At 46.4% G+C, this 26251-nt stretch overlaps 1 protein-coding gene across 1 annotated transcript; it reads right to left on the bottom strand.

Annotated features, from left to right (window-relative positions):
• Positions 1–1167: 1167 nt before the first annotated feature.
• P2RX3 (purinergic receptor P2X 3) lies at positions 1168–20725 on the bottom strand. The gene is made up of 12 exons (XM_075258689.1): positions 20598–20725; positions 14378–14513; positions 11529–11600; positions 11098–11161; positions 10804–10882; positions 4839–4916; positions 4219–4342; positions 2914–3050; positions 2252–2345; positions 1859–1924; positions 1533–1610; positions 1168–1284 (listed from the first exon to the last, which is right to left on the bottom strand). The coding sequence occupies exons 1-12, from the start codon at positions 20714–20716 to the stop codon at positions 1168–1170; spliced, it is 1164 nt and encodes a 387-aa protein (XP_075114790.1). The 5' UTR covers positions 20717–20725.
• Between the last annotated feature and the right edge of the window lie 5526 nt (positions 20726–26251).

Genomic DNA, 26251 nt, shown 5'->3' with positions numbered 1-26251 from the left:
GTTTCTCTTTATTGAGATGATTTGAGTGGTGGCCTCTTTGGAGAAACCTTCTACTTGGCCTCTTTACCTATGAATGTCCTAAGAACATGATGAGAACATTTTGTTTTAATGGTAAAATATCAGTCGCAGCCAAGTCCAGTGCAGAGACTCCATTTATTTCATCTACGTAGCACAGAACAGAATACGGAGGCTGCAATGTATCCACAGATACAACCAAAAGAGACATGCGCCTGAGAACGTACAGCCTAAAGGGTTAAAGGCACGTGCAGTAGACAAACAGTATCAGAGACCAGGTGTGGTCGAGATACCACCTAATAGGAGGAACTAACGCGGGTCTACAAGGGCTCGTCCAAGCATAGACATTGGTGGTGCGTTGTTAGGAGATGCCACCAAGGTCTAATCGGTGGGTGTCCTTCTACTACAAGGTCCTCCACCTCTCACTAGAGCAATGAGGAGAGTCGCGTTGGATTTGACTTCCTTTTGATCGTCATTGGGCAACCACAGGTGGAGCAGGTCGCTGACGAAAGAGCATTGCACTCCCCCAGTTCTGCTGCCACCTCGAATGGTCACAATAGTTGGACTTTGGTAGCAAATCCTTGCAATGTACCACCAAATATTTCCTTCTAGGAATCAGAACGAGGTGCAGCAATCGATGTCTATGAAGTGCACGGACACCTGGTCACGAAGCGTTCTGCAGAATACTATTTACATGTGAACATGGAGGTAGAATGAAGGGTTGTATGTTTCACAGTCCGTGGAACCAGTAAACCCAAACTATAAAGATTGTGTCGTCTGTTCAGTATAGTCTGCTATATACATGGCCAAAAGTGACAGAAGAGGGGGCGACATGTGGATAGTGAGGGCATAAAGGGGTTGCACACGCTGGGGAATCCGAAAACTCAACTGTTATGTACAGAGGAGCATGGCAGCCACTGCACACTTTCCCTACAGCACCCCCATAGGAGGACAGAGGTATTGCACAGAACCCACGTAATTCAATTGACTGTCGGGTGGACCAGGGTCCTAACAGGGTACTTTGGCTTTGTAAACCAGACAACCCCTTTAAGTGACCATCACAAGGAGGATAATATACAAGAGAAGGATATAAGAGGCAGAACTTTACACATATTACACAGAAGAAGCCACGGAGGAGGACCATGGAGAAACCTATAAACCTATGGAGAACGCCCCGGAGTCTGTAGATCTTTTCTCATCTCCACGGCCGGCTAGTGTCTGGTCACTTTTGAACACGTGGCTTCCAAACGCAGGGGTGGTATCAGAAATCTGAAAGAAAGAAAAAAAATCCCGTAGTAATTTTCATGCCGCCATGAGCTTGGCTGAGATGGCGGTTGTATCGTAAAGCCACGCAACAATTGTGCAGCTTTGTGACCATACAGGACCACGACAAGTGCCACCGAAGGTCCAGGAGAGACTTTCTACCCATAGATAATAATGGACCGTGGCCAAAGCTCATCTCAGACACAAGAAATGCCAGAACTCAAGAACATTGGTGGCCGGACGTGGTCACCTACCTCCTCAAACTTCTTGGCTTTGTATTGATCTGCTCCTTTCAGGAAGTTTAGTAAGATGATGTCACAAAGAACCGTGCCCTGAAAGGAGAACAAGAGGAACGATGGACTATCAACATGGGTCCACGTGGTTATACAACTACACAATGGGGGGAGGGGGATCCACCCTATAACTTAAAGGGAAGGTGTCAACAAAAAAGCAAGTTTTTGCCTTTATAGACCATATGAATGACCTTTACGTTTCAGGAATAACCCTTCCACGGGGTGTCCTCACTTTTTCACCTAGTTGTTCTTGGTTCTGCATTTATAGACGTAGAAGAAGCACTCACCACCCCGACGGACGTGAAGGCCGCCACGATGTTGATGAGAGTTGGGATTATATTGAACTTCCCGGCCTGGAGAGAAAAAGGAAAAAACAATACGGCCTGAAAATGCAAAAAAAGGTTCATAAGAACGCCAAAGCGGGACAACACGGGCCTAGGATGGCAATATTAAAGGGGTTGTCCATCACAGACTAGTCCATTAACCATCCAAGGAAAGTTTGGAGGTCATGGGACTTGTGGCACCTGCTGATCAGCTCTATACATTGGATGATGAACAGCGGACACTAAGACCATGGACCCGACGTCTCGTCCATATGGCACCCATAGCTTCACTGCCTTAGGATTACGTTGCCATAACCCATAGGTTTGTCTCACATATACTAGACACGGGGTTCTTACATTTCCATAGACCAGGACATCGATTCTTATGCCAAAGGCCTTGACCAAAGTCCGGAACTCGGAGCCATCGGAACGCATGTAGTATCGAGCAAACCTGAAACGAACACGACAGTCAGGCTTTGGCTTTACAAGCTTCCTACTGACAATAGCGACTCCTTTAACACATAAAGGACGAGTCAATGCCAGACCAGACAAAGGGTTGTGTTTATAGCCAGACCCCACCCCCGATGTGCCACTCTCTTCTCACTCTGATGGCTTCTCAGAGGGTTCTTTGGCCCCATTAGGTCCCCGGCCTGGAAGTCCCATCTGGCCCTGAACCCCCCAGATGTGGCCCTGACTCCACCATGTTCATTGATGACCCATAGACATATTTACAGCTACAAAGAAGATGATCCCAAATTCCTCAAAACACTGAGACTTTCAGGAGCTTTGGTGACCCTTGTCAGGTCCTGCACCAATGATGAAGCCATTGTGGATGGTGATCACCTTGTACGGTGCACTATACATAGTTGGTTGCAGTCCTGGATGGGTTTACGTTGCGGCCAGATTGGGTATTATGGCCACGCTCTGATGTCTCTGGCCCTCCGGCAGTGTATTGGAGATGGTTACGGCACAATGGTTAGGAAGAGGTTAATAGACAAGAGTCCTCCCCCACCACATACCTGAAGTTATAGCCCGGAGACACATTGTTCTTCTCTGAAACACTGTCGAGTCTGGTAAAGCTGTACCGAGGAACGCAGAGGTCCCAAGACTGGTCAAGGTCACAGAGCCAGCCGATCTTAATACTCAGCACGCCGCCCTGCGACATAACACAACCAAGCGTTACTCCAAGTTCTGTATCAGTGATTGGGAAGGAACCGCAATACAAATCCCTGCAGATAGATAGGTTACTGTTACCAGACCCAGCATATCACCCCAGCCCTGCAGATAGATAGGTTACTGTTACCAGACCCAGCATATCACCCCAGCCCTGCAGATAGATAGGTTACTGTCACCAGACCCAGCATATCACCCCAGCCCTGCAGATAGATAGGTTACTGTCACCAGACCCAGCATATCACCCCAGTCCTGCAGATAGATAGGTTACTGTCACCAGACCCAGCATATCACCCCAGTCCTGCAGATAGATAGGTTACTGTCACCAGAACCAGTATATCACCCCAGTCCTGCAGATAGATAGGTTACTGTCACCAGACCCAGCATATCACCCCAGCCCTGCAGATAGATAGGTTACTGTCACCAGACCCAGCATATCACCCAGCCCTGCAAATAGATAGGTTACTGTCACCAGAACCAGTATATCACCCCAGCCCTGCAGATAGATAGGTTACTGTCACCAGACCCAGCATATCACCCCAGCCCTGCAGATAGATAGGTTACTGTCACCAGAACCAGTATATCACCCCAGCCCTGCAGATAGATAGGTTACTGTCACCAGACCCAGCATATCACCCTAGCCCTGCAGATAGATAGGTTACTGTCACCAGACCCAGCATATCACCCAGCCCTGCAGATAGATAGGTTACTGTCACCAGACCCAGCATATCACCCCAGCCCTGCAGATAGATAGGTTACTGTCACCAGACCCAGCATATCACCCCAGCCCTGCAGATAGATAGGTTACTGTCACCAGACCCAGCATATCACCCCAGCCCTGCAGATAGATAGGTTACTGTCACCAGAACCAGTATATCACCCCAGCCCTGCAGATAGATAGGTTACTGTCACCAGAACCAGCATATCACCCCAGCCCTGCAGATAGATAGGTTACTGTCACCAGAACCAGTATATCACCCCAGCCCTGCAGATAGATAGGTTGCTGTCACCAGAACCAGCATATCACCCCAGCCCTGCAGATAGATAGGTTACTGTCACCAGACCCAGCATATCACCCCAGCCCTGCAGATAGATAGGTTACTGTCACCAGAACCGGGAGATAGATAGATTCATACAAAATGTTGACAAACCTTCTCAGCCAGGGTGGTGAAGTTCTGGCCAGCAAGTCTAACAATATCCCCAAGTCGGAAGATTGGACAAAATGGAGCTTTCTTCTCATGATAGCGGCAGTTCAGACTTTCCGGTAGGTTCCCTCTAGGTAAAGCATTAAAGGGTTGAAAGGTTGTAAATGGTGAAGATTTTCTGTCCATAATCCAAAGCAACACAGCCGGTCATTGACTGGTCACTGAGAAGATCCTGACCACTTATGGGAATGAATAACCAATGGGGTGTTCTGTATACTCATCTCTCTGTTTGGGCGGGATCCAGTGGAGATTCTGCATTTCGGGTCTTCTTGACCTTTGGCCCTCAAGTGACCGCGTCAGTCTATCAGCAACTTAAAATGGACCGGGGACTAGAATCAGAGACTCCCTGCTGGATCCCCGGACAGACAGAGAGGTGAGTATATAGTGTATATAGCCTCATGGGGGTGAACGAAGGAGGAACGCTCCTTTAAGATGCCATCTTATAAATCTCAGGGACATCGCTGGTCATTAATCTTTACGTGTCCGTACGGGTAGAGATCTTGTACAATGGTTCTACAAATGACTCCTTAAGATGCCCAGCGGGGTCATAGTTATAGGGTACTCACCTCTCAAAGTCAAAAATTGGGAATCTCACGCTGTTTTTGACAAAAATGGTGAAGTTTTCAGCCTCCATCATGATCGGCCTTGAGTAAAACATAAGAAATTCAGTCAAATATATGAAGAAAGAAACAAGTGTGAGAGTCCTGATGATCCTACAGCAAGCCAACCTCCCCCCGCCCAGCCTGAGCCGACCTTAGGAGTATGCCATGTGCAGGAGGGGCCACTGACCTAAATACAAGTTATTGTACAGGACGCCATCTTGTCTAAGGCCAGGCCTGTCCCCACTACTTTATAAACCTGCCTAGGTGTGGGCAAAATAACCAGCGCCATACCCGTCCATAGGTTGTATAAGGTATTGAAAGTCAGTCCCATTAACTTCTCATAGAAATTGCATCTTGTGGCATTCAGTTAAAATTTCCTTCTAAGAAATTAGCGGAAAGATTATTCCTGGAAAAGTCGTCTAAACCGAAAGCGTATTTTTTTTCTCAAAGATTCGCAAGATGGCGGTAACTCCTCCAGGTAGATCTACGGCAGCGGGAAGCGGATTCATCACTGTCTGGATTACAAGGTTTTCCAACCTCATTGGGATACGACAGAGCTTAAAGGGGATGTCCAAGGTTTCTTGTGGTACAAAAATAAGACTTCATAAGATGTCAACAGTCACATGAAAAAGTTACAGCAGAAAAACACAACCACGTCCTTAAGTATCATACTAAGACACTACCTTAAGCCGCTGCTAGGACCTTTGGGTCTTACTGATATACAGGTGGTGGTGGTAGGATCTTTGGGTCTTACTGATATATGGGTGATGGTAGTAGGACCTTTGGGTCTTACTGATATATGGGTGGTAGTAGTAGGACCTTTGGGTCTTACTGACATATGGGTGGTAGTAGTAGGACCTTTGGGTCTTACTGATATACAGGTGGTGATGGAAGGACCTTTGGGTCTTATTGATATACAGGTGGTGGTGGTAGGACCTTTGGGTCTTACTGATATACAGGTGGTGGTGGTAGGACCTTTGGGTCTTACTTATATACGGGTGGTGGTAGTAGGACCTTTGGGTCTTACTGATATATGGGTGGTGGTAGGACCTTTGGGTCTTACTGACATATGGGTGGTGGTAGTAGGACCTTTGGGTCTTACTGATATAGGGGTGGTGGTAGTAGGACCTTTGGGTCTTACTGATATACAGGTGGTGGTGGTAGGACCTTTGGGTCTTACTGATATACAGGTGGTGGTGGTAGGACCTTTGGGTCTTACTGATATACAGGTGGTGGTGGTAGGACCTTTGGGTCTTACTGATATACAGGTGGTGGTGGTAGGACCTTTGGGTCTTACTGATATATGGGTGGTGGTGGTAGGACCTTTGGGTCTTATGATATACAGATGGAGGTGGTGGTAGGACCTTTGGGTCTTATTGATATACAAGTGGTGGTGGTAGGACCTTTGGATCGTACTGATATATGGGTGGTGGTGGTAGGACCTTTGGGTCTTACTGATATACAGGTGGTGATGGTAGGACCTTTGGGTCTTACTGATATACAGGTGGTGGTGGTAGGACCTTTGGGTCTTACTGATATGTGGGTTGTGGTGGTAGGACCTTTGGATCTTACTGATATATGGGTGGTGGTGGTAGGACCTTTGGGTCTTATGATATACAGATGGAGGTGGTGGTAGGACCTTTGGGTCTTATTGATATACAAGTGGTGGTGGTAGGACCTTTGGATCGTACTGATATATGGGTGGTGGTGGTAGGACCTTTGGGTCTTACAGGTGGTGATGGTAGGACCTTTGGGTCTTACTGATATACAGGTGGTGGTGGTAGGACCTTTGGGTCTTACTGATATGTGGGTGGTGGTGGTAGGACCTTTGGGTCTTACTGATATATGGGTGGTGGTGGTAGGACCTTTGGGTCTTATGATATATGGGTGATGGTAGTAGGACCTTGGGGTCTTACTGATATATGGGTGGTAGTAGTAGGACCTTTGGGTCTTACTGATATACAGGTGGTGGTGCTATGACCTTTGGGTCTTATGATATACAGGTGGTGGTAGTAGGACCTTTGGGTCTTACTGATATACAGGTGGTGGTGGTAGGACCTTTGGGTCTTACTGATATGTGGGTGGTGGTGGTAGGACCTTTGGGTCTTACTGATATATGGGTGGTGGTGGTAGGACCTTTGGGTCTTATGATATATGGGTGATGGTAGTAGGACCTTGGGGTCTTACTGATATATGGGTGGTAGTAGTAGGACCTTTGGGTCTTATGATATATGGGTGATGGTAGTAGGACCTTGGGGTCTTACTGATATATGGGTGGTAGTAGTAGGACCTTGGGGTCTTACTGATATACAGGTGGTGATGGTAGGACCTTTGGGTCTTACTGATATACAGGTGGTGGTGGTAGGACCTTTGGGTCTTACTGATATATGGGTAGTGGTGGTAGGACCTTTGGGTCTTACTGATATACAGGTGGTGGTGGTAGGACCTTTGGGTCTTATGATATACAGGTGGTGGTGCTTGGACGTTTGGGTCTTACTGATATACAGATGGAGGTGCTAGGACCTTTGAGTCTTTATGATATAGAGGTGGTGGTGGTAGGACCTTTGGGTCTTACTGATCTATGAGTGGTGGTGGTAGGACCTTTGGATCTTACTGATATATGGGTGGTGGTAGGATCTTTGGGTCTTACTGATATATGGGTGATGGTAGTAGGACCTTTGGGTCTTACTGATATATGGGTGGTAGTAGTAGGACCTTTGGGTCTTACTGACATATGGGTGGTAGTAGTAGGACCTTTGGGTCTTACTGATATACAGGTGGTGATGGAAGGACCTTTGGGTCTTACTGATATACAGGTGGTGGTGCTAGGACCTTTGGGTCTTACTGATATACAGGTGGTGGTGGTAGGACCTTTGGGTCTTACTTATATACGGGTGGTGGTAGTAGGACCTTTGGGTCTTACTTATATACGGGTGGTGGTAGTAGGACCTTTGGGTCTTACTGATATATGGGTGGTGGTGGTAGGACCTTTGGGTTTTATGATATGTGGGTGATGGTAGTAGGACCTTGGGGTCTTACTGATATATGGGTTGTGGTGGTAGGACCTTTGGGTCTTACTGATCTATGGGTGGTGGTGCTAGGACCTTTGGGTCTTATGATATACAGGTGGTGGTGGTAGGACCTTTGGGTCTTACTGATATACAGGTGGTGGTGGTAGGACCTTTGGGTCTTACTGATATACAGGTGGTGGTAGTAGGACCTTTGGGTCTTACTGATATATGGGTGGTGGTGGTAGGACCTTTGGGTCTTACTGATATATGGGTGGTAGTAGTAGGACCTTTGGGTCTTATGATATACAGGTGGTGGTGGTAGGACCTTTGGGTCTTACTGATATATGGGTGGTGGTGGTAGGACCTTTGGGTCTTACTGATATATGGGTGGTAGTAGTAGGACCTTTGGGTCTTACTGATATACAGGTGGTGGTGCTATGACCTTTGGGTCTTACTGATATACAGGTGGTGGTGGTAGGACCTTTGGGTCTTATGATATACAGGTGGTGGTGGTAGGACCTTTGGGTCTTACTGATATATGGGTGGTGGTGGTAGTAGGACTTTTGGGTCTTACTGATATATGGGTGGTAGTAGTAGGACCTTTGGGTCTTATGATATACAGGTGGTGGTGGTAGGACCTTTGGGTCTTACTGATATATGGGTGGTGGTGGTAGGACCTTTGGGTTTTATGATATGTGGGTGATGGTAGTAGGACCTTGGGGTCTTACTGATATATGGGTGGTAGTAGTAGGACCTTTGGGTCTTACTGATATGTGGGTTGTGGTGGTAGGACCTTGGGGTCTTACTGATCTATGGGTGGTGGTGCTAGGACCTTTGGGTCTTATGATATACAGGTGGTGGTAGTAGGACCTTTGGGTCTTACTGATATACAGGTGGTGGTAGTAGGACCTTTGGGTCTTACTGATATACAGGTGGTGGTAGTAGGACCTTTGGGTCTTACTGATATATGGGTGGTGGTGGTAGGACCTTATGATAGGAACAGTCTCTCCTCATTCCTGACAGAACCGCTGAGACCTTATTATGATAGTATCTTGTGTATATTTTTTGCTGCTATGTTCTAGCTTTGCGCTGAGCTTTGTGCGTGTCTAGCACCGAATCCCATGAGACCTTCAGAAAGCATCCGTGTAATGTGAATGAGGTTTGTAAGTTTCTCTTCTTGACGGACAAATCCTGTAAAACCCCTTTATATGACAATGAGTTAACGTCCCGTCACGGAGCGAGGCCCATAGGGGTCCTGTACTGCGGTGCCTTAGTCATGCCATGTGCATATGGTGCCTCCTGCCACACCATATAGTGGACCTATTCTCCTTAGGTGGCCAGGTCATCATACCTGATGGTGGAGCCCCATAGGAGTGCCCTGTTATGGCTCAGTACAGCTCACAGTGATCTATTGTTCCAGGCTATCTACGTTGCGCTGTATGGCTCCACATCACATGCACAGATATCGTAAAATAAAGGACCCTCCACCGAAATAAAATATTCATTGTACCTGAATCCCATCAGATGTTGCCCCCTACTTACTGATGGGAAGCAACGCAGCAATGCAATCCATTAACAGGCAGAGATTATTTCCTAATATACGGAAGGACGAGAGACAATGGCGGATAAAAGCTCATTATGTGGGATTGGAAATATGAATAAATCATATGTGACCGCTAAGGCCTGGTAATAGCAGCTCGGCGGGCCGGTCTGAGGGGCCCCTGGCAGAAGACCTGATCATAGTAGATATAACGCTGGCCAGACATCACTCCTGGCCACTGGCCCCGCACGTGGCCTCATGGGACTTAGCCCCAATCCTTAGATCAGTGGGTACCGTCTGATACAACATAAGGAAGGACGGGTGTAAGCAGAAGACATGGCCCATCCTAAGGCTGGCCCAGCTCCCACCACGTCACACCCCCGCTTACTACTTCTATGGGTGTGACACTTAAATGGGTTGGACAGGGTTAGTACAACATGTCCGCTTCCTTTACCCTAGAAATTGCACCACACTAGAGATGAGTTTCCAAAAGTTTAAGGTTGGACCCTACAGTATAATAAGTGACAGAGCAGGGGTAGGTGTGGTACATAGTATAGAGTCAGACTCGTCTTCCCTCGCCTCTCCTGGACCCCTCGTGGCCATCTTTAGTTGTCTTCCAGACTCCTGGGTGATGTCACAGGCCCTGGGTGATGTCACGGGCCCTGGGTGATGTCACAGGTCCCAGGTGACCACTCTGGGTGATGTCACAGGCCCTGGGTGATGTCACAGGCCCCAGGAAACCACTCTGGGTGATGTCACAGGCCCTGGGTAATGTCACAGGCCCTGGGTGATGTCACAGGCCCCAGGAGACCACTCTGGGTGATGTCACAGGCCCCAGGAGACCACTGAGGCCTGTGATGTCAGTGCACCCCATGTGACTGCAGAGGCCAATCACAGGCCTCATCAGCCTTCCAGGGCCTGTGATGTCACCCAGGAGGCCAGAAGATGAGGGATCAGAAGTAACACCAGACATGGGAGCTAAGAAGAGGTTTGGGAAGGTGAGTCTCAGGGTTTATGATGTTTCCTCACCCCCTTGGGCCTCCACTTCTTATACACGGGGGGTCTAAAGAGACCCCAAAGTATAATAATAACCCTTCTGGTTCAGGCCAAAGAAAACAAAACAGAAGGACAAACCTCGCGAATATTCACGAAACAAATCTCACAAGTTCTGTACCCCATACTTGTCGAGTGTGGTATTGTAGGTCAACCCTACTCACTTCAATATTCTGCAATACCAGATAAAACCAGAGGGCAGGTGTGGCGCTGTAATCCTGGGCACATACTCCAGCCCCCAATAAGATAAATGTATGCAGCTCCAATGCAGAGCCATGACAGAACATGGCCCGATCCTTAGATTTGTATCACTGACGTTACTTACGTACGGATAGTGTCATTTTCCGTCGGGCACCAACCTTGGATCTGACAATATGAACGAACGCAACGGCCGGTAAGAAAGCCTGCAATAGACAAGTACAACTTCCTCACCGTCCGTGCAGGGGCAACGCAACCCCAAGTACGTAACTTATCCTACAAGTGGTTGTTATTGAACAACTGACCCACTACTGGGAACTTAAAGGGTTACTCAATGGCACAACTGGCCATGGTATGTGGGGGGACAACAATGACCCCCAAGGCTGTCATCTTGGCATCTTGTCGGGTACAAGGTCCTTACCGTTAGACGTGGGCTTGTTTCTGGTGCAGTTGCTGTCATTGCTGCATTTATACTTGTCGTCCGTCTAGAAAAGAAATCGGTATAGAGCTTACATTTCTATTGGTTGGAGTGGGGGGGCAATGCTATATGGGTTATATATGGTACATGATGGGGCGGGTCTTCAGGGTTGACAGGCTAGCCGTACTGTAGGCCTGACTATGACTTGTAAGGACCCAATGGCTTCTACCTCCAATCCCACCGGTGTACCAGGACCTGTGGCTAGAATAACGCTTCATTCCCAAACTCTTGTTTGCGTATTGTTATTTGGCCACGTACCGGCACAGCTATACGAGGAAGACATCAATAGACGGGACTGAATGGGGCCCCAACTTAAGGACAGGAGACCAGGAGCTACCACTTACCCCACTCTGGACAGTATAGACCTCACTCACCTCTGGACAGTGATCTTGTACTTGCTCCGGAGTTGTTATGAGTTTTGTCAGGATTACAAACACAGAGGAACCCTAAAAGTAGGAAAAATAAGAGATGATGTGTAGAAGACGTACAAAGATTTCCACCATAAAAAGAATATCTATAGAAGGATCGAGAAGAGGAATAATGTCCAAGATCCTGGAGATCTGACACTACTAGAACTTGTCTTCTGGAAGTCAATCCCTGCAAAATCCACCACAAAAAATTCTTCCAGATTAAACCTCATTTTACCAAATGACCACACAGGAGAGTCCTAGAGGCTGGAAGAAGATCTGTGACCTCTTAATACCAGAAGAAGATAAGTGACCTCCTAATACTAGAAGCTGGAAGAAGATCTGTGACCTCCTAATACTAGAAGAAGATCTGTGGCCTCCTAATACTAGAAGATGGAAGAAGATCTGTGACCTCCTAATACTAGAAGAAGATCTGTGACCTCCTAATACTCGAAGCTAGAAGAAGATCTGTGACCTCCTAATACTAGAAGAAAATCTGTGACCTCCTAATACTAGAAGCTGGAAGATCTGTGACCTCCTAATACTAGAAGCTAGAAGAAGATCTGTGACCTCCTAATACTAGAAGAAGATCTGTGGCCTCCTAATACTAGAAGATGGAAGAAGATCTGTGACCTCCTAATACTAGAAGAAGATCTGTGACCTCCTAATACTCGAAGCTAGAAGAAGATCTGTGACCTCCTAATACTAGAAGAAAATCTGTGACCTCCTAATACTAGAAGCTGGAAGATCTGTGACCTCCTAATACTAGAAGCTAGAAGAAGATCTGTGACCTCCTAATACTAGAAGAAGATCTGTGGCCTCCTAATACTAGAAGATGGAAGAAGATCTGTGACCTCCTAATACTAGAAGAAGATCTGTGACCTCCTAATACTCGAAGCTAGAAGAAGATCTGTGACCTCCTAATACTAGAAGAAAATCTGTGACCTCCTAATACTAGAAGCTGGAAGATCTGTGACCTCCTAATACTAGAAGCTAGAAGAAGATCTGTGACCTCCTAATACTAGAAGAAGATCTGTGGCCTCCTAATACTAGAAGATGGAAGAAGATCTGTGACCTCCTAATACTAGAAGAAGATCTGTGACCTCCTAATACTCGAAGCTAGAAGAAGATCTGTGACCTCCTAATACTAGAAGAAAATCTGTGACCTCCTAATACTAGAAGCTGGAAGATCTGTGACCTCCTAATACTAGAAGCTAGAAGAAGATCTGTGACCTCCTAATACTAGAAGAAGATCTGTGGCCTCCTAATACTAGAAGATGGAAGAAGATCTGTGACCTCCTAATACTAGAAGAAGATCTGTGACCTCCTAATACTCGAAGCTAGAAGAAGATCTGTGACCTCCTAATACTAGAAGAAAATCTGTGACCTCCTAATACTAGAAGCTGGAAGATCTGTGACCTCCTAATACTAGAAGCTAGAAGAAGATCTGTGACCTCCTAATACTAGAAGAAGATCTGTGGCCTCCTAATACTAGAAGATGGAAGAAGATCTGTGACCTCCTAATACTAGAAGAAGATCTGTGACCTCCTAATACTCGAAGCTAGAAGAAGATCTGTGACCTCCTAATACTAGAAGAAAATCTGTGACCTCCTAATACTAGAAGCTGGAAGATCTGTGACCTCCTAATACTAGAAGCTAGAAGAAGATCTGTGACCTCCTAATACTAGAAGAAGATCTGTGGCCTCCTAATACTAGAAGATGGAAGAAGATCTGTGACCTCCTAATACTAGAAGAAGATCTGTGACCTCCTAATACTCGAAGCTAGAAGAAGATCTGTGACCTCCTAATACTAGAAGAAAATCTGTGACCTCCTAATACTAGAAGCTGGAAGATCTGTGACCTCCTAATACTAGAAGCTAGAAGAAGATCTGTGACCTCCTAATACTAGAAGAAGATCTGTGGCCTCCTAATACTAGAAGATGGAAGAAGATCTGTGACCTCCTAATACTAGAAGAAGATCTGTGACCTCCTAATACTCGAAGCTAGAAGATCTGTGACCTCCTAATACTAGAAGAAAATCTGTGACCTCCTAATACTAGAAGCTGGAAGATCTGTGACCTCCTAATACTAGAAGCTAGAAGAAGATCTGTGACCTCCTAATACTAGAAGAAGATCTGTGGCCTCCTAATACTAGAAGATGGAAGAAGATCTGTGACCTCCTAATACTAGAAGATCTGTGACCTCCTAATACTCGAAGCTAGAAGAAGATCTGTGACCTCCTAATACTAGAAGAAAATCTGTGACCTCCTAATACTAGAAGCTGGAAGATCTGTGACCTCCTACTACTAGAAGCTAGAAGAAGATCTGTGACCTCCTAATACTAGAAGAAGATCTGTGGCCTCCTAATACTAGAAGATGGAAGAAGATCTGTGACCTCCTAATACTAGAAGATCTGTGACCTCCTAATACTCGAAGCTAGAAGAAGATCTGTGACCTCCTAATACTAGAAGAAAATCTGTGACCTCCTAATACTAGAAGCTGGAAGATCTGTGACCTCCTACTACTAGAAGCTAGAAGAAGATCTGTGACCTCCTAATACTAGAAGCTAGAAGAAGATCTGTGACCTCCTAATACTAGAAGCTAGAAGAAGATCTGTGACCTCCTAATACTAAAAGCTAGAAGAAGATCTGTGACCTCCTAATACTAGAAGCTAGAAGAAGATCTGTGACCTCCTAATAATCGAAGATGGAAGAAGATCTGTGGCCTCCTAATGCTAAATGATTTCTGCCCACAGCAACGGGAACCCTCCATCAGAATTCACCCCACCTGACCCCAGTAAGAGGTTTGAGACTTACCTGCGGGGGGATGACATAGTCTGCTACATCCATGACCCGTCTACTGTAGCGTCCGACACCCTTCACCTTTGTCATAACTGACGACTCGATGGAAGAGTCCCGGATCTGATAAGCTTTTTCATGGAGAAAAACCCAACTGAAACCAGAGATGAAGAGATCAATATGGCGGCTTATATCCAAAAACATATCAAACATGTAAATACTACATATGTGACTACGTAAGTGATACCGGGAAAGCTGTGGCCACTGTCGGGAAAACGTATGCCAATGACTGTTTTGAGGCATTTTTAACTACATTGTGTGAATGCTCCCTCAAAGCTCCACCATCTTACACTTCCCACCTGACCACCTCCACCAGCACGTATCAGAAGCCATGTCTTACCCTCCTCCACCATCCACAGTAACATCATCATGCTCTCCTAGTTTCCCTCACACATTATAATGGTCCCTAGTGGCCCCTCACACATTACAATCATTCCTACGCACATTATAATGGCCCCCAGTTGCCCCTATACTCATTGTAATGGCCCCCTGTAGACCTTTCATATTATTATAGTGCTCCCAGTGGTCTCTACACGTAGTATAATACATCCCCAGTGGTCTCTACTCATAGTATAATGCTCCCCAGTAGTCCCTACACACAGTATAATGCTCCCCAGTGTTCTCAACACACAGTATAATGCTCCCCAGTAGTCCCTACACACAGTATAATGCTCCCCAGTGTTCTCTACACACAGTATAATGCTCCCCAGTAGTCCCTACACACAGTATAATACTCCCCAGTGTTCTCCACACACAGTATAATGCTCCCCAGTGGTCTCTACACACAGTATAATGCTCCCCAGTAGTCCCTACACACAGTATAATACTCCCCAGTGTTCTCCACACACAGTATAATGCTCCCCAGTGGTCTCTACACACAGTATAATGCTCCCCAGTAGTCCCTACACACAGTATAATGCTCCCCAGATTCTCCACACACAGTATAATGTCCCCCAGTGATCTCCACACACAGTATAATGTTCCCCAGTAGTCCCTACACATAGTATAATGCTCCCCAGTAGTCCCTACACACAGTATAATACTCCCCAGTGGTCTCTACACATAGTATAATGCTCCCCAGTAGTCCCTACACACAGTATAATGCTCCCCAGTGTTCTCCACACACAGTATAATGCTCCCCAGTGTTCTCCACACACAGTATAATGCTCCCGAGTGTTCTCCACACACAGTATAATGCTCCCCAGTAGTCCCTACACACAGTATAATACTCCCCATTGTTCTTCACACACAGTATAATACTCCCCAGTGTTCTCTACACACAGTATAATGCTCCCCAGTGTTCTCCACACACAGTATAATGCTCCCCAGTGTTCTCCACACACACTATAATGCTCCCCAGTAGTCCCTACACACAGTATAATGCTCCCCAGTGTTCTCCACACACAGTATAATGCTCCCCAGTGTTCTCCACACACAGTATAATGCTCCCGAGTGTTCTCCACACACAGTATAATGCTCCCCAGTAGTCCCTACACACAGTATAATACTCCCCATTGTTCTTCACACACAGTATAATACTCCCCAGTGTTCTCTACACACAGTATAATGCTCCCCAGTGTTCTCCACACACAGTATAATGCTCCCCAGTAGTCCCTACACAGTATAATACTCCCCAGTGTTCTCCACACACAGTATAATGCTCCCCAGTGTTCTCCACACACAGTATAATGCTCCCCAGTGTTCTCCACACACAGTATAATGCTCCCCAGTGTTCTCCACACACAGTATAATGCTCCCCAGTGTTCTCCACACACAGTATAATGCTCCTCAGTTATCTCTACACAAAGTATAATACATCCCCAGTGAGCTCTACACATAGTATAATGCTCCCCAGTAGTCCCTACACACAGTATAATGCTCCCCAGTGGTCTCTACACATAGTATAATGCTCCCCAGTAGTCCCTACACACAGTATAATGCTCCTCAGTGTTCTCCACACACAGTATAATGCTCCCCAGTAGTCCCTACACACAGTACAATGCTCCCCAGTGATCTCTACACATAGTATAATGCTCCCCAGTAGTCCCTACACACAGTATAATGCTCCCCAGTGGTCTCTACACACAGTATAATGCTCCCCAGTAGTCCCTACACACAGTATAATGCTCCCCAGTAGTCCCTACACACAGTACAATGCTCCCCAGTGATCTCTACACATAGTATAATGCTCCCCAGTAGTCCCTACACACAGTATAATACTCCCCAGTGTTCTCCACACACAGTATAATACTCCCCAGTGTTCTCCACACACAGTATAATGCTCCCCAGTGTTCTCCACACACAGTATAATACTCCCCAGTGTTCTCCACACACAGTATAATGCTCCCCAGTGTTCTCCACACACAGTATAATGCTCCCCAGTAGTCCCTACACACAGTACAATGCTCCCCAGTGATCTCTACACATAATATAATGCTCCCCAGTAGTCCCTACACACAGTATAATACTCCCCAGTGTTCTCCACACACAGTATAATGCTCCCCAGTGTTCTCCACACACAGTATAATACTCCCCAGTGTTCTCCACACACAGTATAATGCTCCCCAGTAGTCCCTACACAGTATAATACTCCCCAGTGTTCTCCACACACAGTATAATACTCCCCAGTGTTCTCCACACACAGTATAATACTCCCCAGTGTTCTCCACACACAGTATAATGCTCCCCAGTGTTCTCCACACACAGTATAATACTCCCCAGTGTTCTCCACACACAGTATAATGCTCCCCAGTAGTCCCTACACAGTATAATACTCCCCAGTGTTCTCCACACACAGTATAATGCTCCCCAGTGTTCTCCACACACAGTATAATACTCCCCAGTGTTCTCCACACACAGTATAATGCTCCCCAGTAGTCCCTACACAGTATAATACTCCCCAGTGTTCTCCACACACAGTATAATGCTCCCCAGTGTTCTCCACAAACAGTATAATGCTCCCCAGTGTTCTCCACACACAGTATAATGCTCCCCAGTAGTCCTTACACACAGTATAATGCTCCCCAGTGTTCTCCACACACAATATAATGCTCCCCAGTGGTCTCTACACAAAGTATAATACATCCCCAGTGAGCTCTACACATAGTATAATACTCCCCAGTAGTCCCTACACACATTATAATACTCCCCAGTGGTCCCTACACATAGTATAATGCCCCCCAGTAGTCCCTACACACAGTATAATGCTCCCCAGTGTTCTCCACACACAGTATAATGCTCCCCAGTAGTCCCTACACAGTATAATGCTCCCCAGTAGTCCCTACACACAGTATAATGCTCCCCAGTAGTCCCTACACACAGTATAATGCTCCCCAGTAGTCCCTACACACAGTATAATGCTCCCCAGTAGTCCCTACACACAGTATAATGCTCCCCAGTAGTCCCTACACACAGTATAATGCTCCCCAGTGGTCTCTACACACAGTATAATGCTCCCCAGTAGTCCCTACACACAGTATAATGCTCCCCAGTGTTCTCCACACACAGTATAATGCTCCCCAGTAGTCCCTACACACAGTATAATGCTCCCCAGTAGTCCCTACACACAGTATAATGCTCCCCAGTAGTCCCTGCACACAGTATAATGCTCCCCAGTAGTCCCTACACACAGTATAATGCTCCCCAGTGGTCTCTACACACAGTATAATGCTCCCCAGTAGTCCCTACACACAGTATAATGCTCCCCAGTGTTCTCCACACACAGTATAATGCTCCCCAGTAGTCCCTACACACAGTATAATGCTCCCCAGTGGTCTCTAAAGACATTATTGTGCCCCTCAGTGGACCCAGACAGTAGTTCTGCCATGTACTTACCCAGCCCCTTTCCCAGTAGTTCTCCTCCTATTGCTTCTGTCTCAGTACGGCAGTACTACAGCCGCAGACCTTACTAAACTTGGAACAAACCTGATTTGTTCATCTCTAGTCCCATCGATATGCTACCCAACCACCCATCCATAGTGGTTTTGATACTCTTGGCCATTTGTCTCCTGAGGAACAGTATGGTCATCAAACGTGGTATCTCACGTCCTGACTGTAATGTGACCCTTATAATGAAGTCACAAAGAGGATGCTGCAGTAAGAAGCTTCATAGTCGTCTCTATAGCCTACATGTGACCTGGGAATAACCACAACTCTAAAGAGTGAAATGTTGCTGGATCGATGACTGAGATCTGTAGTTCATCTCGAGAGGTTCCTTGGACATCTGGGAGCTGAAACTTTACCCATGTCCCAGTCTATACCATTGACATAGTCTTCTTCTCACTACTGAATCTTCACTAGGTTGTTGTAGTCTCCTCATCAGGAGGACTTGGGGCCAGACATCGCCCAGTTTTCTCATATGTTATGGATACGCCATAGACATCTCCTTACACATTCGCTTTGTATATTCTTCTTTTTGCATTTTTAGAGGGTTGTTTTGGCATTTTCCTTAATTCATGATGTTCTCAATCACCTCTCCAGCTCATCCCACCTTCACTGCTATGTTGGACTTACTGTTTACAAACGAAAAAATTGCCCCATGTCCATAGACTGTCCCACCCAAAAATTTGGGACAATCCATTTTATTTCCTATGTACGTCACTCTTGAATAGTCAACGTTTTTGCCGATCCACCAGGCTGAAGGTCCAGAGCATTGGTCCTATTTTTGTGACTTACTGGATCATTGTGTCTTATTTTAATCATTTTGGCAGGTTGGTCGACCGTAGTCCACATCTCTTCCACTACGAAATAATGAAGTCCTGGACGAAGTCCATAAAACTGGATTTGTAACCCTTTCCAGACAGATATATTTCACTATTTTTTATCATCTCTATTATTCAAAAACTTGCCAATACGGCAAAATAATATGAGTAAGTCAAAAATAGTTGTGCCGTTTCTTTGGTAATATTACAAAACGTCCTTCTTCAATTACGACTTCTTGATGTTACGTCTTGAGCAATACGTTGACCCTCAGCCTGAACATAACGTTGCGTCATAGCAGCAGGACGGACCAGGCTACTTTTTCTCGATGTGACCAAACACATGTTGGTCCCCATAGGCTCATAGTGATGACCAAATCTACAAGTTCTGATCAGTATGGAGTTATAAGACCGGACCCCAAAGATCGATGGTATTCTCCAGTATGGAATTCTGTATACAGGACCACAAACTCTCCACAGGGCTCGAATTTGTTAAAAGTGGACCCACAAAATTATGTAACATTGGCAACCAAATGCTAAAGGCCATCAGATATTGCGGCCACCAAACTTCAGTATGTAAGTTCTTTACGTCATTGGCAAGTAATGAGGAGTCAACTCTAACCCGAGAAGTTCCAGTAGAAGGTGGTTCCATGGTCTATTTACCCATAAGTAGTGTCCTGATCATGGACTATATAGTCTCAATAAGAAGGTAGCCTGCAGATCCTCAGACATTTTAGGGGTCTCCAGAATTCGGAAGCCAACCAGAAATAAATTTGTTAACTTCAGCTTGAGAAATGACAATTCCAAGCATAGCTACAATGTTAATAGTCCACTGACAAAGCCGAGGGCTATATATACCCATATTCTGTCATTGTATACATGGGTCACAATGGCTGTAACCAGGGGTGATAACTTCTATCCTATACTAACCATTATAGATATGCAGTGTTAGACGTAACAAGTAGTAGGTGAGCCCTCCTGCCCATGGCCATATTGGTGTCCAGTACAACCTCCGACCTGGACAATAGAAGTCATCTGAAACATTTTTGTTCTCCGGAATTCTATAAATATATGGACCTAACAAAAAGTAAGTCATGGCCTGGCACTGTATATCAGATGTATACCACGATATTGTAATACACAACTCGGGTGAAAAGTGGCCAAAAACTCAATGTTTCGGGTCCGTGCACACAGCTCGTAGGGCTTAGTGTACCATAGGACCCTGCAAAAAATGTCGCATTTGTTGTCACCATATCAACACCTAGAACGTTACAGTCCACCGTGTCATCCACTATCTTCACCCTCCACTGTCCATGACATTTGGGCATCTTCATGGACAGAATATAAACTAACCTGCGTCCTAGGTGAAGAGAACGCAACACGAGTAACCTAAAGATATGTGAATAAGTGGTTAAATGACATGAAGTCCCAGATCTCGAAAGACATAAAAACACACGTAAAGAACGTCGAGACGGACTCACCACACAAAGTAGGTTATAATGAGGAGCTGCACTGCCCGGTTGATGACTCCAATGGTCCAGCTTTTAACCACCACAGACTTGGTCGTCTCGTAGGTGAAGAAGTCGGTGACACAACCCATAATTCTGGAGAACCCCGTCGATTCCAGTGTTTTCGTCGCCCCGGGCGGTCTACCTTCTCCAGCCTTCGCCGCTCTCTGCCGAGACCAATTACCGTAGTAGTCGTGAAGGTGTCTTAATCACCAAAGCGTCTTAAGAGTGTTTGGTTCTTTGGCACTTTTACTAGATGCAGAAGACAACTCTCGGAGCGGCCCCTCATAAAATATTAAAGCGTTAACTCACAAAGACCCTTTTAGCTGTAATGACTGTACCCACCCTCAAATACTAGGATTATAAATCTATCTTCTATCTATGTAATCTCCAGGTTTTTGTCGACAATGGATGTCTTCCGTGACCTAGATAAGTGACAATTCTGAGACACTGGCTTGGAGTAAATGTTTCCTCCATATGGCTCTTATCTGATCTTTAAGTGATGTTCCTCCATTTCTCCTGCCTACGTAAAAGGATTTCTTCTGAAATCCTCAATGGACTGTAAAATGTTTCAATTTGCGAAACTCAATTACTGCAGATGAAGTCAGAAGGAATATAATAACATCAAGAAAAAGACCTCTCCCTCCAAGCCAGATACTGATGGGAAGATAATACACTTAACCAAGAGAAAAGAAACATCAACACACGGCAAAAATAACACAAGAACCCGAGCCTCCTCGGGCACCAGTCCTCCCACCCACACCTCATGTTGTAATGGTGCCAGGTCGTAATATCTCACCACCGATCTGTGCCAACTCATCACAGAAACGGCCAAATCACAACTCAAAAACTTCACGACCTCAACTTTTTTAGGGCCGTTTTATCACATTGCTGGGCCTAGTTCATAGGTTTCATACATGGGTCACCCCCATCATCACCACTACCTCCCAACCTTCAGTGGCCCATCAGATACCAACCAAGCTGCAGTCTCCTGCTCTAGTGCGAGCTCTGGCTTGTTGCTTTTTCCTGCCAACATTAGTCAAGGCCTGAATGGTGAAGCGCAGAGCTGCCAGCTTCCTGCTCCACCACTGTATCGGATATTGCAGCTTTGTTTCATTCAAGTGAAGGGGACATGGTGACAATATCCTACATCCCCACCAAGTAGTGTGCAGGTAAACAGACCAACGTAGAGAAGGACGCTCAAAAATCTGTTGGGTCAAGGTGTCATGGGTCAGACCCCAATCCTTATTATAGGCCAGTATTTCTCAACCTTTTCAAGCGAAGCGCCCCCTAAGGGGATTTACACCAAAAAACTAAATAGCTAAAACAAGGAATTCCAAAGGGCCAGTTTGCTCGGCTTACAATGATCTCAAGACTCGGGCGCGACAGATGACTGGAAGAGTCCACCAAAGGGAATCTCATAAAATTATCATTTCACACACTGACAGGTCAAGGATGGTGCAAGACCGAAGATCCTACAACCAAAAGAAGGAAAACAAGACTCGAAAGTCAGATTTATTACGGAATGTAACAACCAATGGCGAGAAACACGACCAGATTTGGACACTTATTGGTCTCTTTAACCATCGGCGACCATCTCTAACAGCAACACGAACTCCCTACATAAAGGACACATTGATGGAGTCACGTCACATGGCCATTTAACAGACCCGAGAGGTACAAGGTGATATTCGGAACGTACCCTTGTGGGAACTCTAACATTTGTCAGTTTATTGAAACAGGAGAAACCTTTCAGAATCGGGTTGAGAACATCGCACGTAAAGCCGAGGATTATATAAAGTAAGAATGTTGGTTACGTAATATCTTGTTCTTGTTAAAAAGTTTATGTAGGTCAGGTGGCCCAAGAAATCTGGATCCAAAAACACTTCCATAATAGGACTAGCAAATAGGGATCGGGATGACGATAAACCAGTCCCCTCGGTAGATGAACGGGTCGTGCAAAAGGTACAAAGGTGAGCTCTCCACATTAGAAGGGATGGGATCTTTTGGTAACAAAAGTCACCAATGACCTGCTAACTGCCAAAGCCAAGCGCCATTACTCTGTCCTCCTTCTCCTCGACCTCTCCTCTGCCTTTGACACAGTTGACCACTCCCTCCTGTTAGAAATTCTCTCATCCCTTGGTATCTCAGACCTGGCCCATTCCTGGATCTCCTCATACCTCACCGACCGCACATTCAGCGTCTCCCACTCGCACACCACCTCCTCACCTCGCCCTCTCTCTGTAGGTGTCCCCCAGGGCTCTGTCCTAGGACCCCTCCTATCTACACCCTTGGCCTAGGCCAACTCATAGGATCTTATGGTTTCCAGTACCACTGCTATGTCGATGACACCCAAATATACATCTCTGGACCAGACGTTACCTCCCTGCTGGCCAGAGTTCCAGATTGTTTAGCGGCCATAGCCTCCTTCCTCTCCTCTCGCTTTCTCAAACTGAACATGGAGAAAATTGAGTTCATCATCTTCACCCCACCCCATATGGCCCCTCCACCTGATCCGTCTATCGAAGTTAACAGAACCACAATTACCCCTGTCTCACAGGCCCGATGCCTTGGGGTAACCCTGGACTCTGAACTATCCTTCAAGTCACACGTTCAAACCCTCAACACCTCCTGCCGCCTCCAGCTCAAGAACATCCACCGAATCCGCTCCTTCCTCACCTCAGAAACTACCAAGATGCTCGTCCAGGCCCTCATAATCTCCCGCCTAGACTACTGCAACACCCTTCTCCATGGACTCCCAGCAAACACCCTCTCCCCCCTCCAGTCCACCCTAAACTGCTGCTCGCTTAATCCACCTCACCCCCCGATCTTCATCGGCTGCTCCCCTCTGCCAGTCCCTCCACTGGCTACCTATAGCCCAGCGAATTGAGTTCAAGCTACTAACACTACTCTACAATACAATACTACTAACAATACTCTCTGACCTCATCCACAACCTGCCCCTCCATATATCTCTGACCTTTTTCACATATTTTATTGGGCTTACCACAACACGAGTTTTGCAATTTTTCACATCTTTTTTTAGTATATTGTTGGACCCCAGCCCCAAGATGACCTCAAGCAGTGTTTGACGTCCAGTCTTAGTTCCAACATTCCCTTTGATGGCGAATATCGAGACGTTATTCACCTCTGAGGAAACATAACGAACTACAAGAACCGAGGATGAATAATGAAATTGAGTTAGAAGACACTTAATTTGTGGTCGGATTTTCTCCTAACGATGAGCGCACAGAGGCGGCCATTAATTATTGTAGAAGACATCCGTCCTAATGGTAATGTGAACATAGTCCCGTTATGGAGGACCTTCTATTCCTGATGGGCCTCTTAACTGAAATTTTTACTGAAATAATGGATTCCAGGCGATACGGGACATCAGAGGTTTGGGCCTGAGAGTATTGAGGTCCGGATTAAGGACTTGGACGACTCAGACTTATGCTTGAACGAAGATCTAGAAGACTGTATGTATTTTTGGGATGTACAGAATTGTACGTGGAGCGCCGCGCCATTGAGGGCAATGTGTCCTGATGATCTCGCAAGATCAGACCTAATTTCCATTCTGGGCAGAAAACGTACTGAGTCCTCACAGTACAAAGACGCCGTCTATATACTGAATACAATATAAGGTGAAGGATATGCTAGTGCACCTTATGCTCCACTGAGGAAGCCTGGATCATGGGCGATACGCGTGGGGCTTGGAAGTATCGCACTAGACATAGGCAGGATGTTTCATATGGACTGTAAGAGGTTGCCTATAAATTCTACGCAGTCCATTCTGGAGGCCCCTCATTGACTTGTATAGGGCTGATTCTGTTGCATGTTTGCTAGCCCCATTCAGATGAACAAAGGACCACCCACTATACTTTTACTACTGGTGGACCTTAAAGGGCCTTGCAAGGACTTGCATACGGATGACCCAATCCTCAGGTCCACCATCAGATGAAGAGCTGAGCAGTAGCTGACCATGTCCAGTATTAACATATGTTACTACATTCTCCTAACCCCGGCCATGCCCCCTTTGACCTTACCTGGTCCTTTTCTGCCCCCAGACAGTAATACTGCCCTCCTCTGTGTACCATATAGTTATGAAATCTCACTGCCACTATACAGTACAATATATACTGACGGTACCTTCACATATAGGAATCTGCTGCAGATTTTTGGAGGATTCCACCCCTGAATCTACGGCATATCCCGCTCCGAGTCTGCCCCCATAGTATTCAATGGGAGGCAGAGAAAAAAATCAGGGTCATGCTCGATCTTGTTGTGGATGATTCAGCAATGGATTCCAAGGGTCGACAAAGCCCATTTATCTGGGTCGAATGAGCAGAGCGTTGGTATTCCATTGTGGTAATAACGTGGCAGAAAATTACCGTAAGTGGAATTTCTCTTCATTTTCCACCTTATGAATATACCCCTAGATGCCTCCACGTCTACCGATGTCCATACACAGTATAAGCCCCCCCCCTTAAGTATAATGCCAGCGGAGATGCCACCACATGGTATAATATCCTACTGGTGACCACTCATGGTATTCCACCCACTTAGCATAATGCCAACCCAGTGGCCTCTACTTAGCCAATGGGCCCCTCCACCAACCATAGAGGGGAGCCTGCAGGAAACACTTCCTCAGCCCGGACCACTGTCATTATGAAGGAGCAAGGTGGCAAGTGCCCAGACAGCTGGCACCTTCTGTCCAGGAATAGACCCTGGTCCGCCAGTTGAGTCCCCGGGCCTAGCTCTTCAATATTAGACAAGTAACGGTCCGATGTTCACCTGTACAGTGCTTGGTAAGCAGTGAAGAGGTCACAGCTGCCCTGAAAACAGGTGTTTGTTGGGGATCGGACCCCACCATTACAATATGCCAAAGACGAGGTCACCCATATCGTAATCTCAGACAAGCAGCCTGAATAACATGGCGGGTGGTGAGACACGCACAGGGAAGCGATGTCTCCATTATGTACGGTTTCGGTGCTAGCGTCTGTATGCTGCACATAAGGCTGTCGGGCTACCTCCATCTTCACACCTCCCATCACTTTGCCGTCTCTCGGCTCCTACATTACTTCTCAATCCTCAATTAGCACAAAATGTTTCCTGCCCAGAGGGAAGCCCCAGCGCTATCATTAACACATCGATACCTTCCCGGCCCATCCGCTCCCCATCATTAACACATCAGCAGTTTTCTCTTCTCCTCTCCGAGTCACAAAACACTCTCACCAATTGGTTTACCGCAAAGGCTCTTAAAGGAGACGCAAATCCTTCGCTGCTTCTTCAGGAATCGCAACGCGATTTATATCCCTGCCCGGAAACGAGCGGCGACCACTTCACAGCAGAAGGTCAAAGCTACACGCATCTAAAAGCCACAAGCGTCCGCGTAACGAAGCCGAACGTCCCGGGCCGAGGAGAAGTATTTTTATTTGGTGCTTAGGTCTTGAGATTGATCCTTGCACTTTCCTCGCACACTAGAGACTCTGCTTAAGGCTCCTTAACTCGATTACATCCACTTAGCGTCCAGGAGGCGTCTGGTAAGTGCTGGATGGCGAGGCGGTGCGCCCGGGTGAAGGGATTAAATTAGCAATTACCTACAAATTACACAAAAAAAGGAGACG

Source organism: Leptodactylus fuscus, chromosome 10 (assembly GCF_031893055.1).
Source record: "Leptodactylus fuscus isolate aLepFus1 chromosome 10, aLepFus1.hap2, whole genome shotgun sequence".
NCBI classification, from domain to species: Eukaryota; Metazoa; Chordata; class Amphibia; order Anura; family Leptodactylidae; genus Leptodactylus; species Leptodactylus fuscus.
This window is presented reverse-complemented; position numbering and strand designations above follow the sequence as displayed.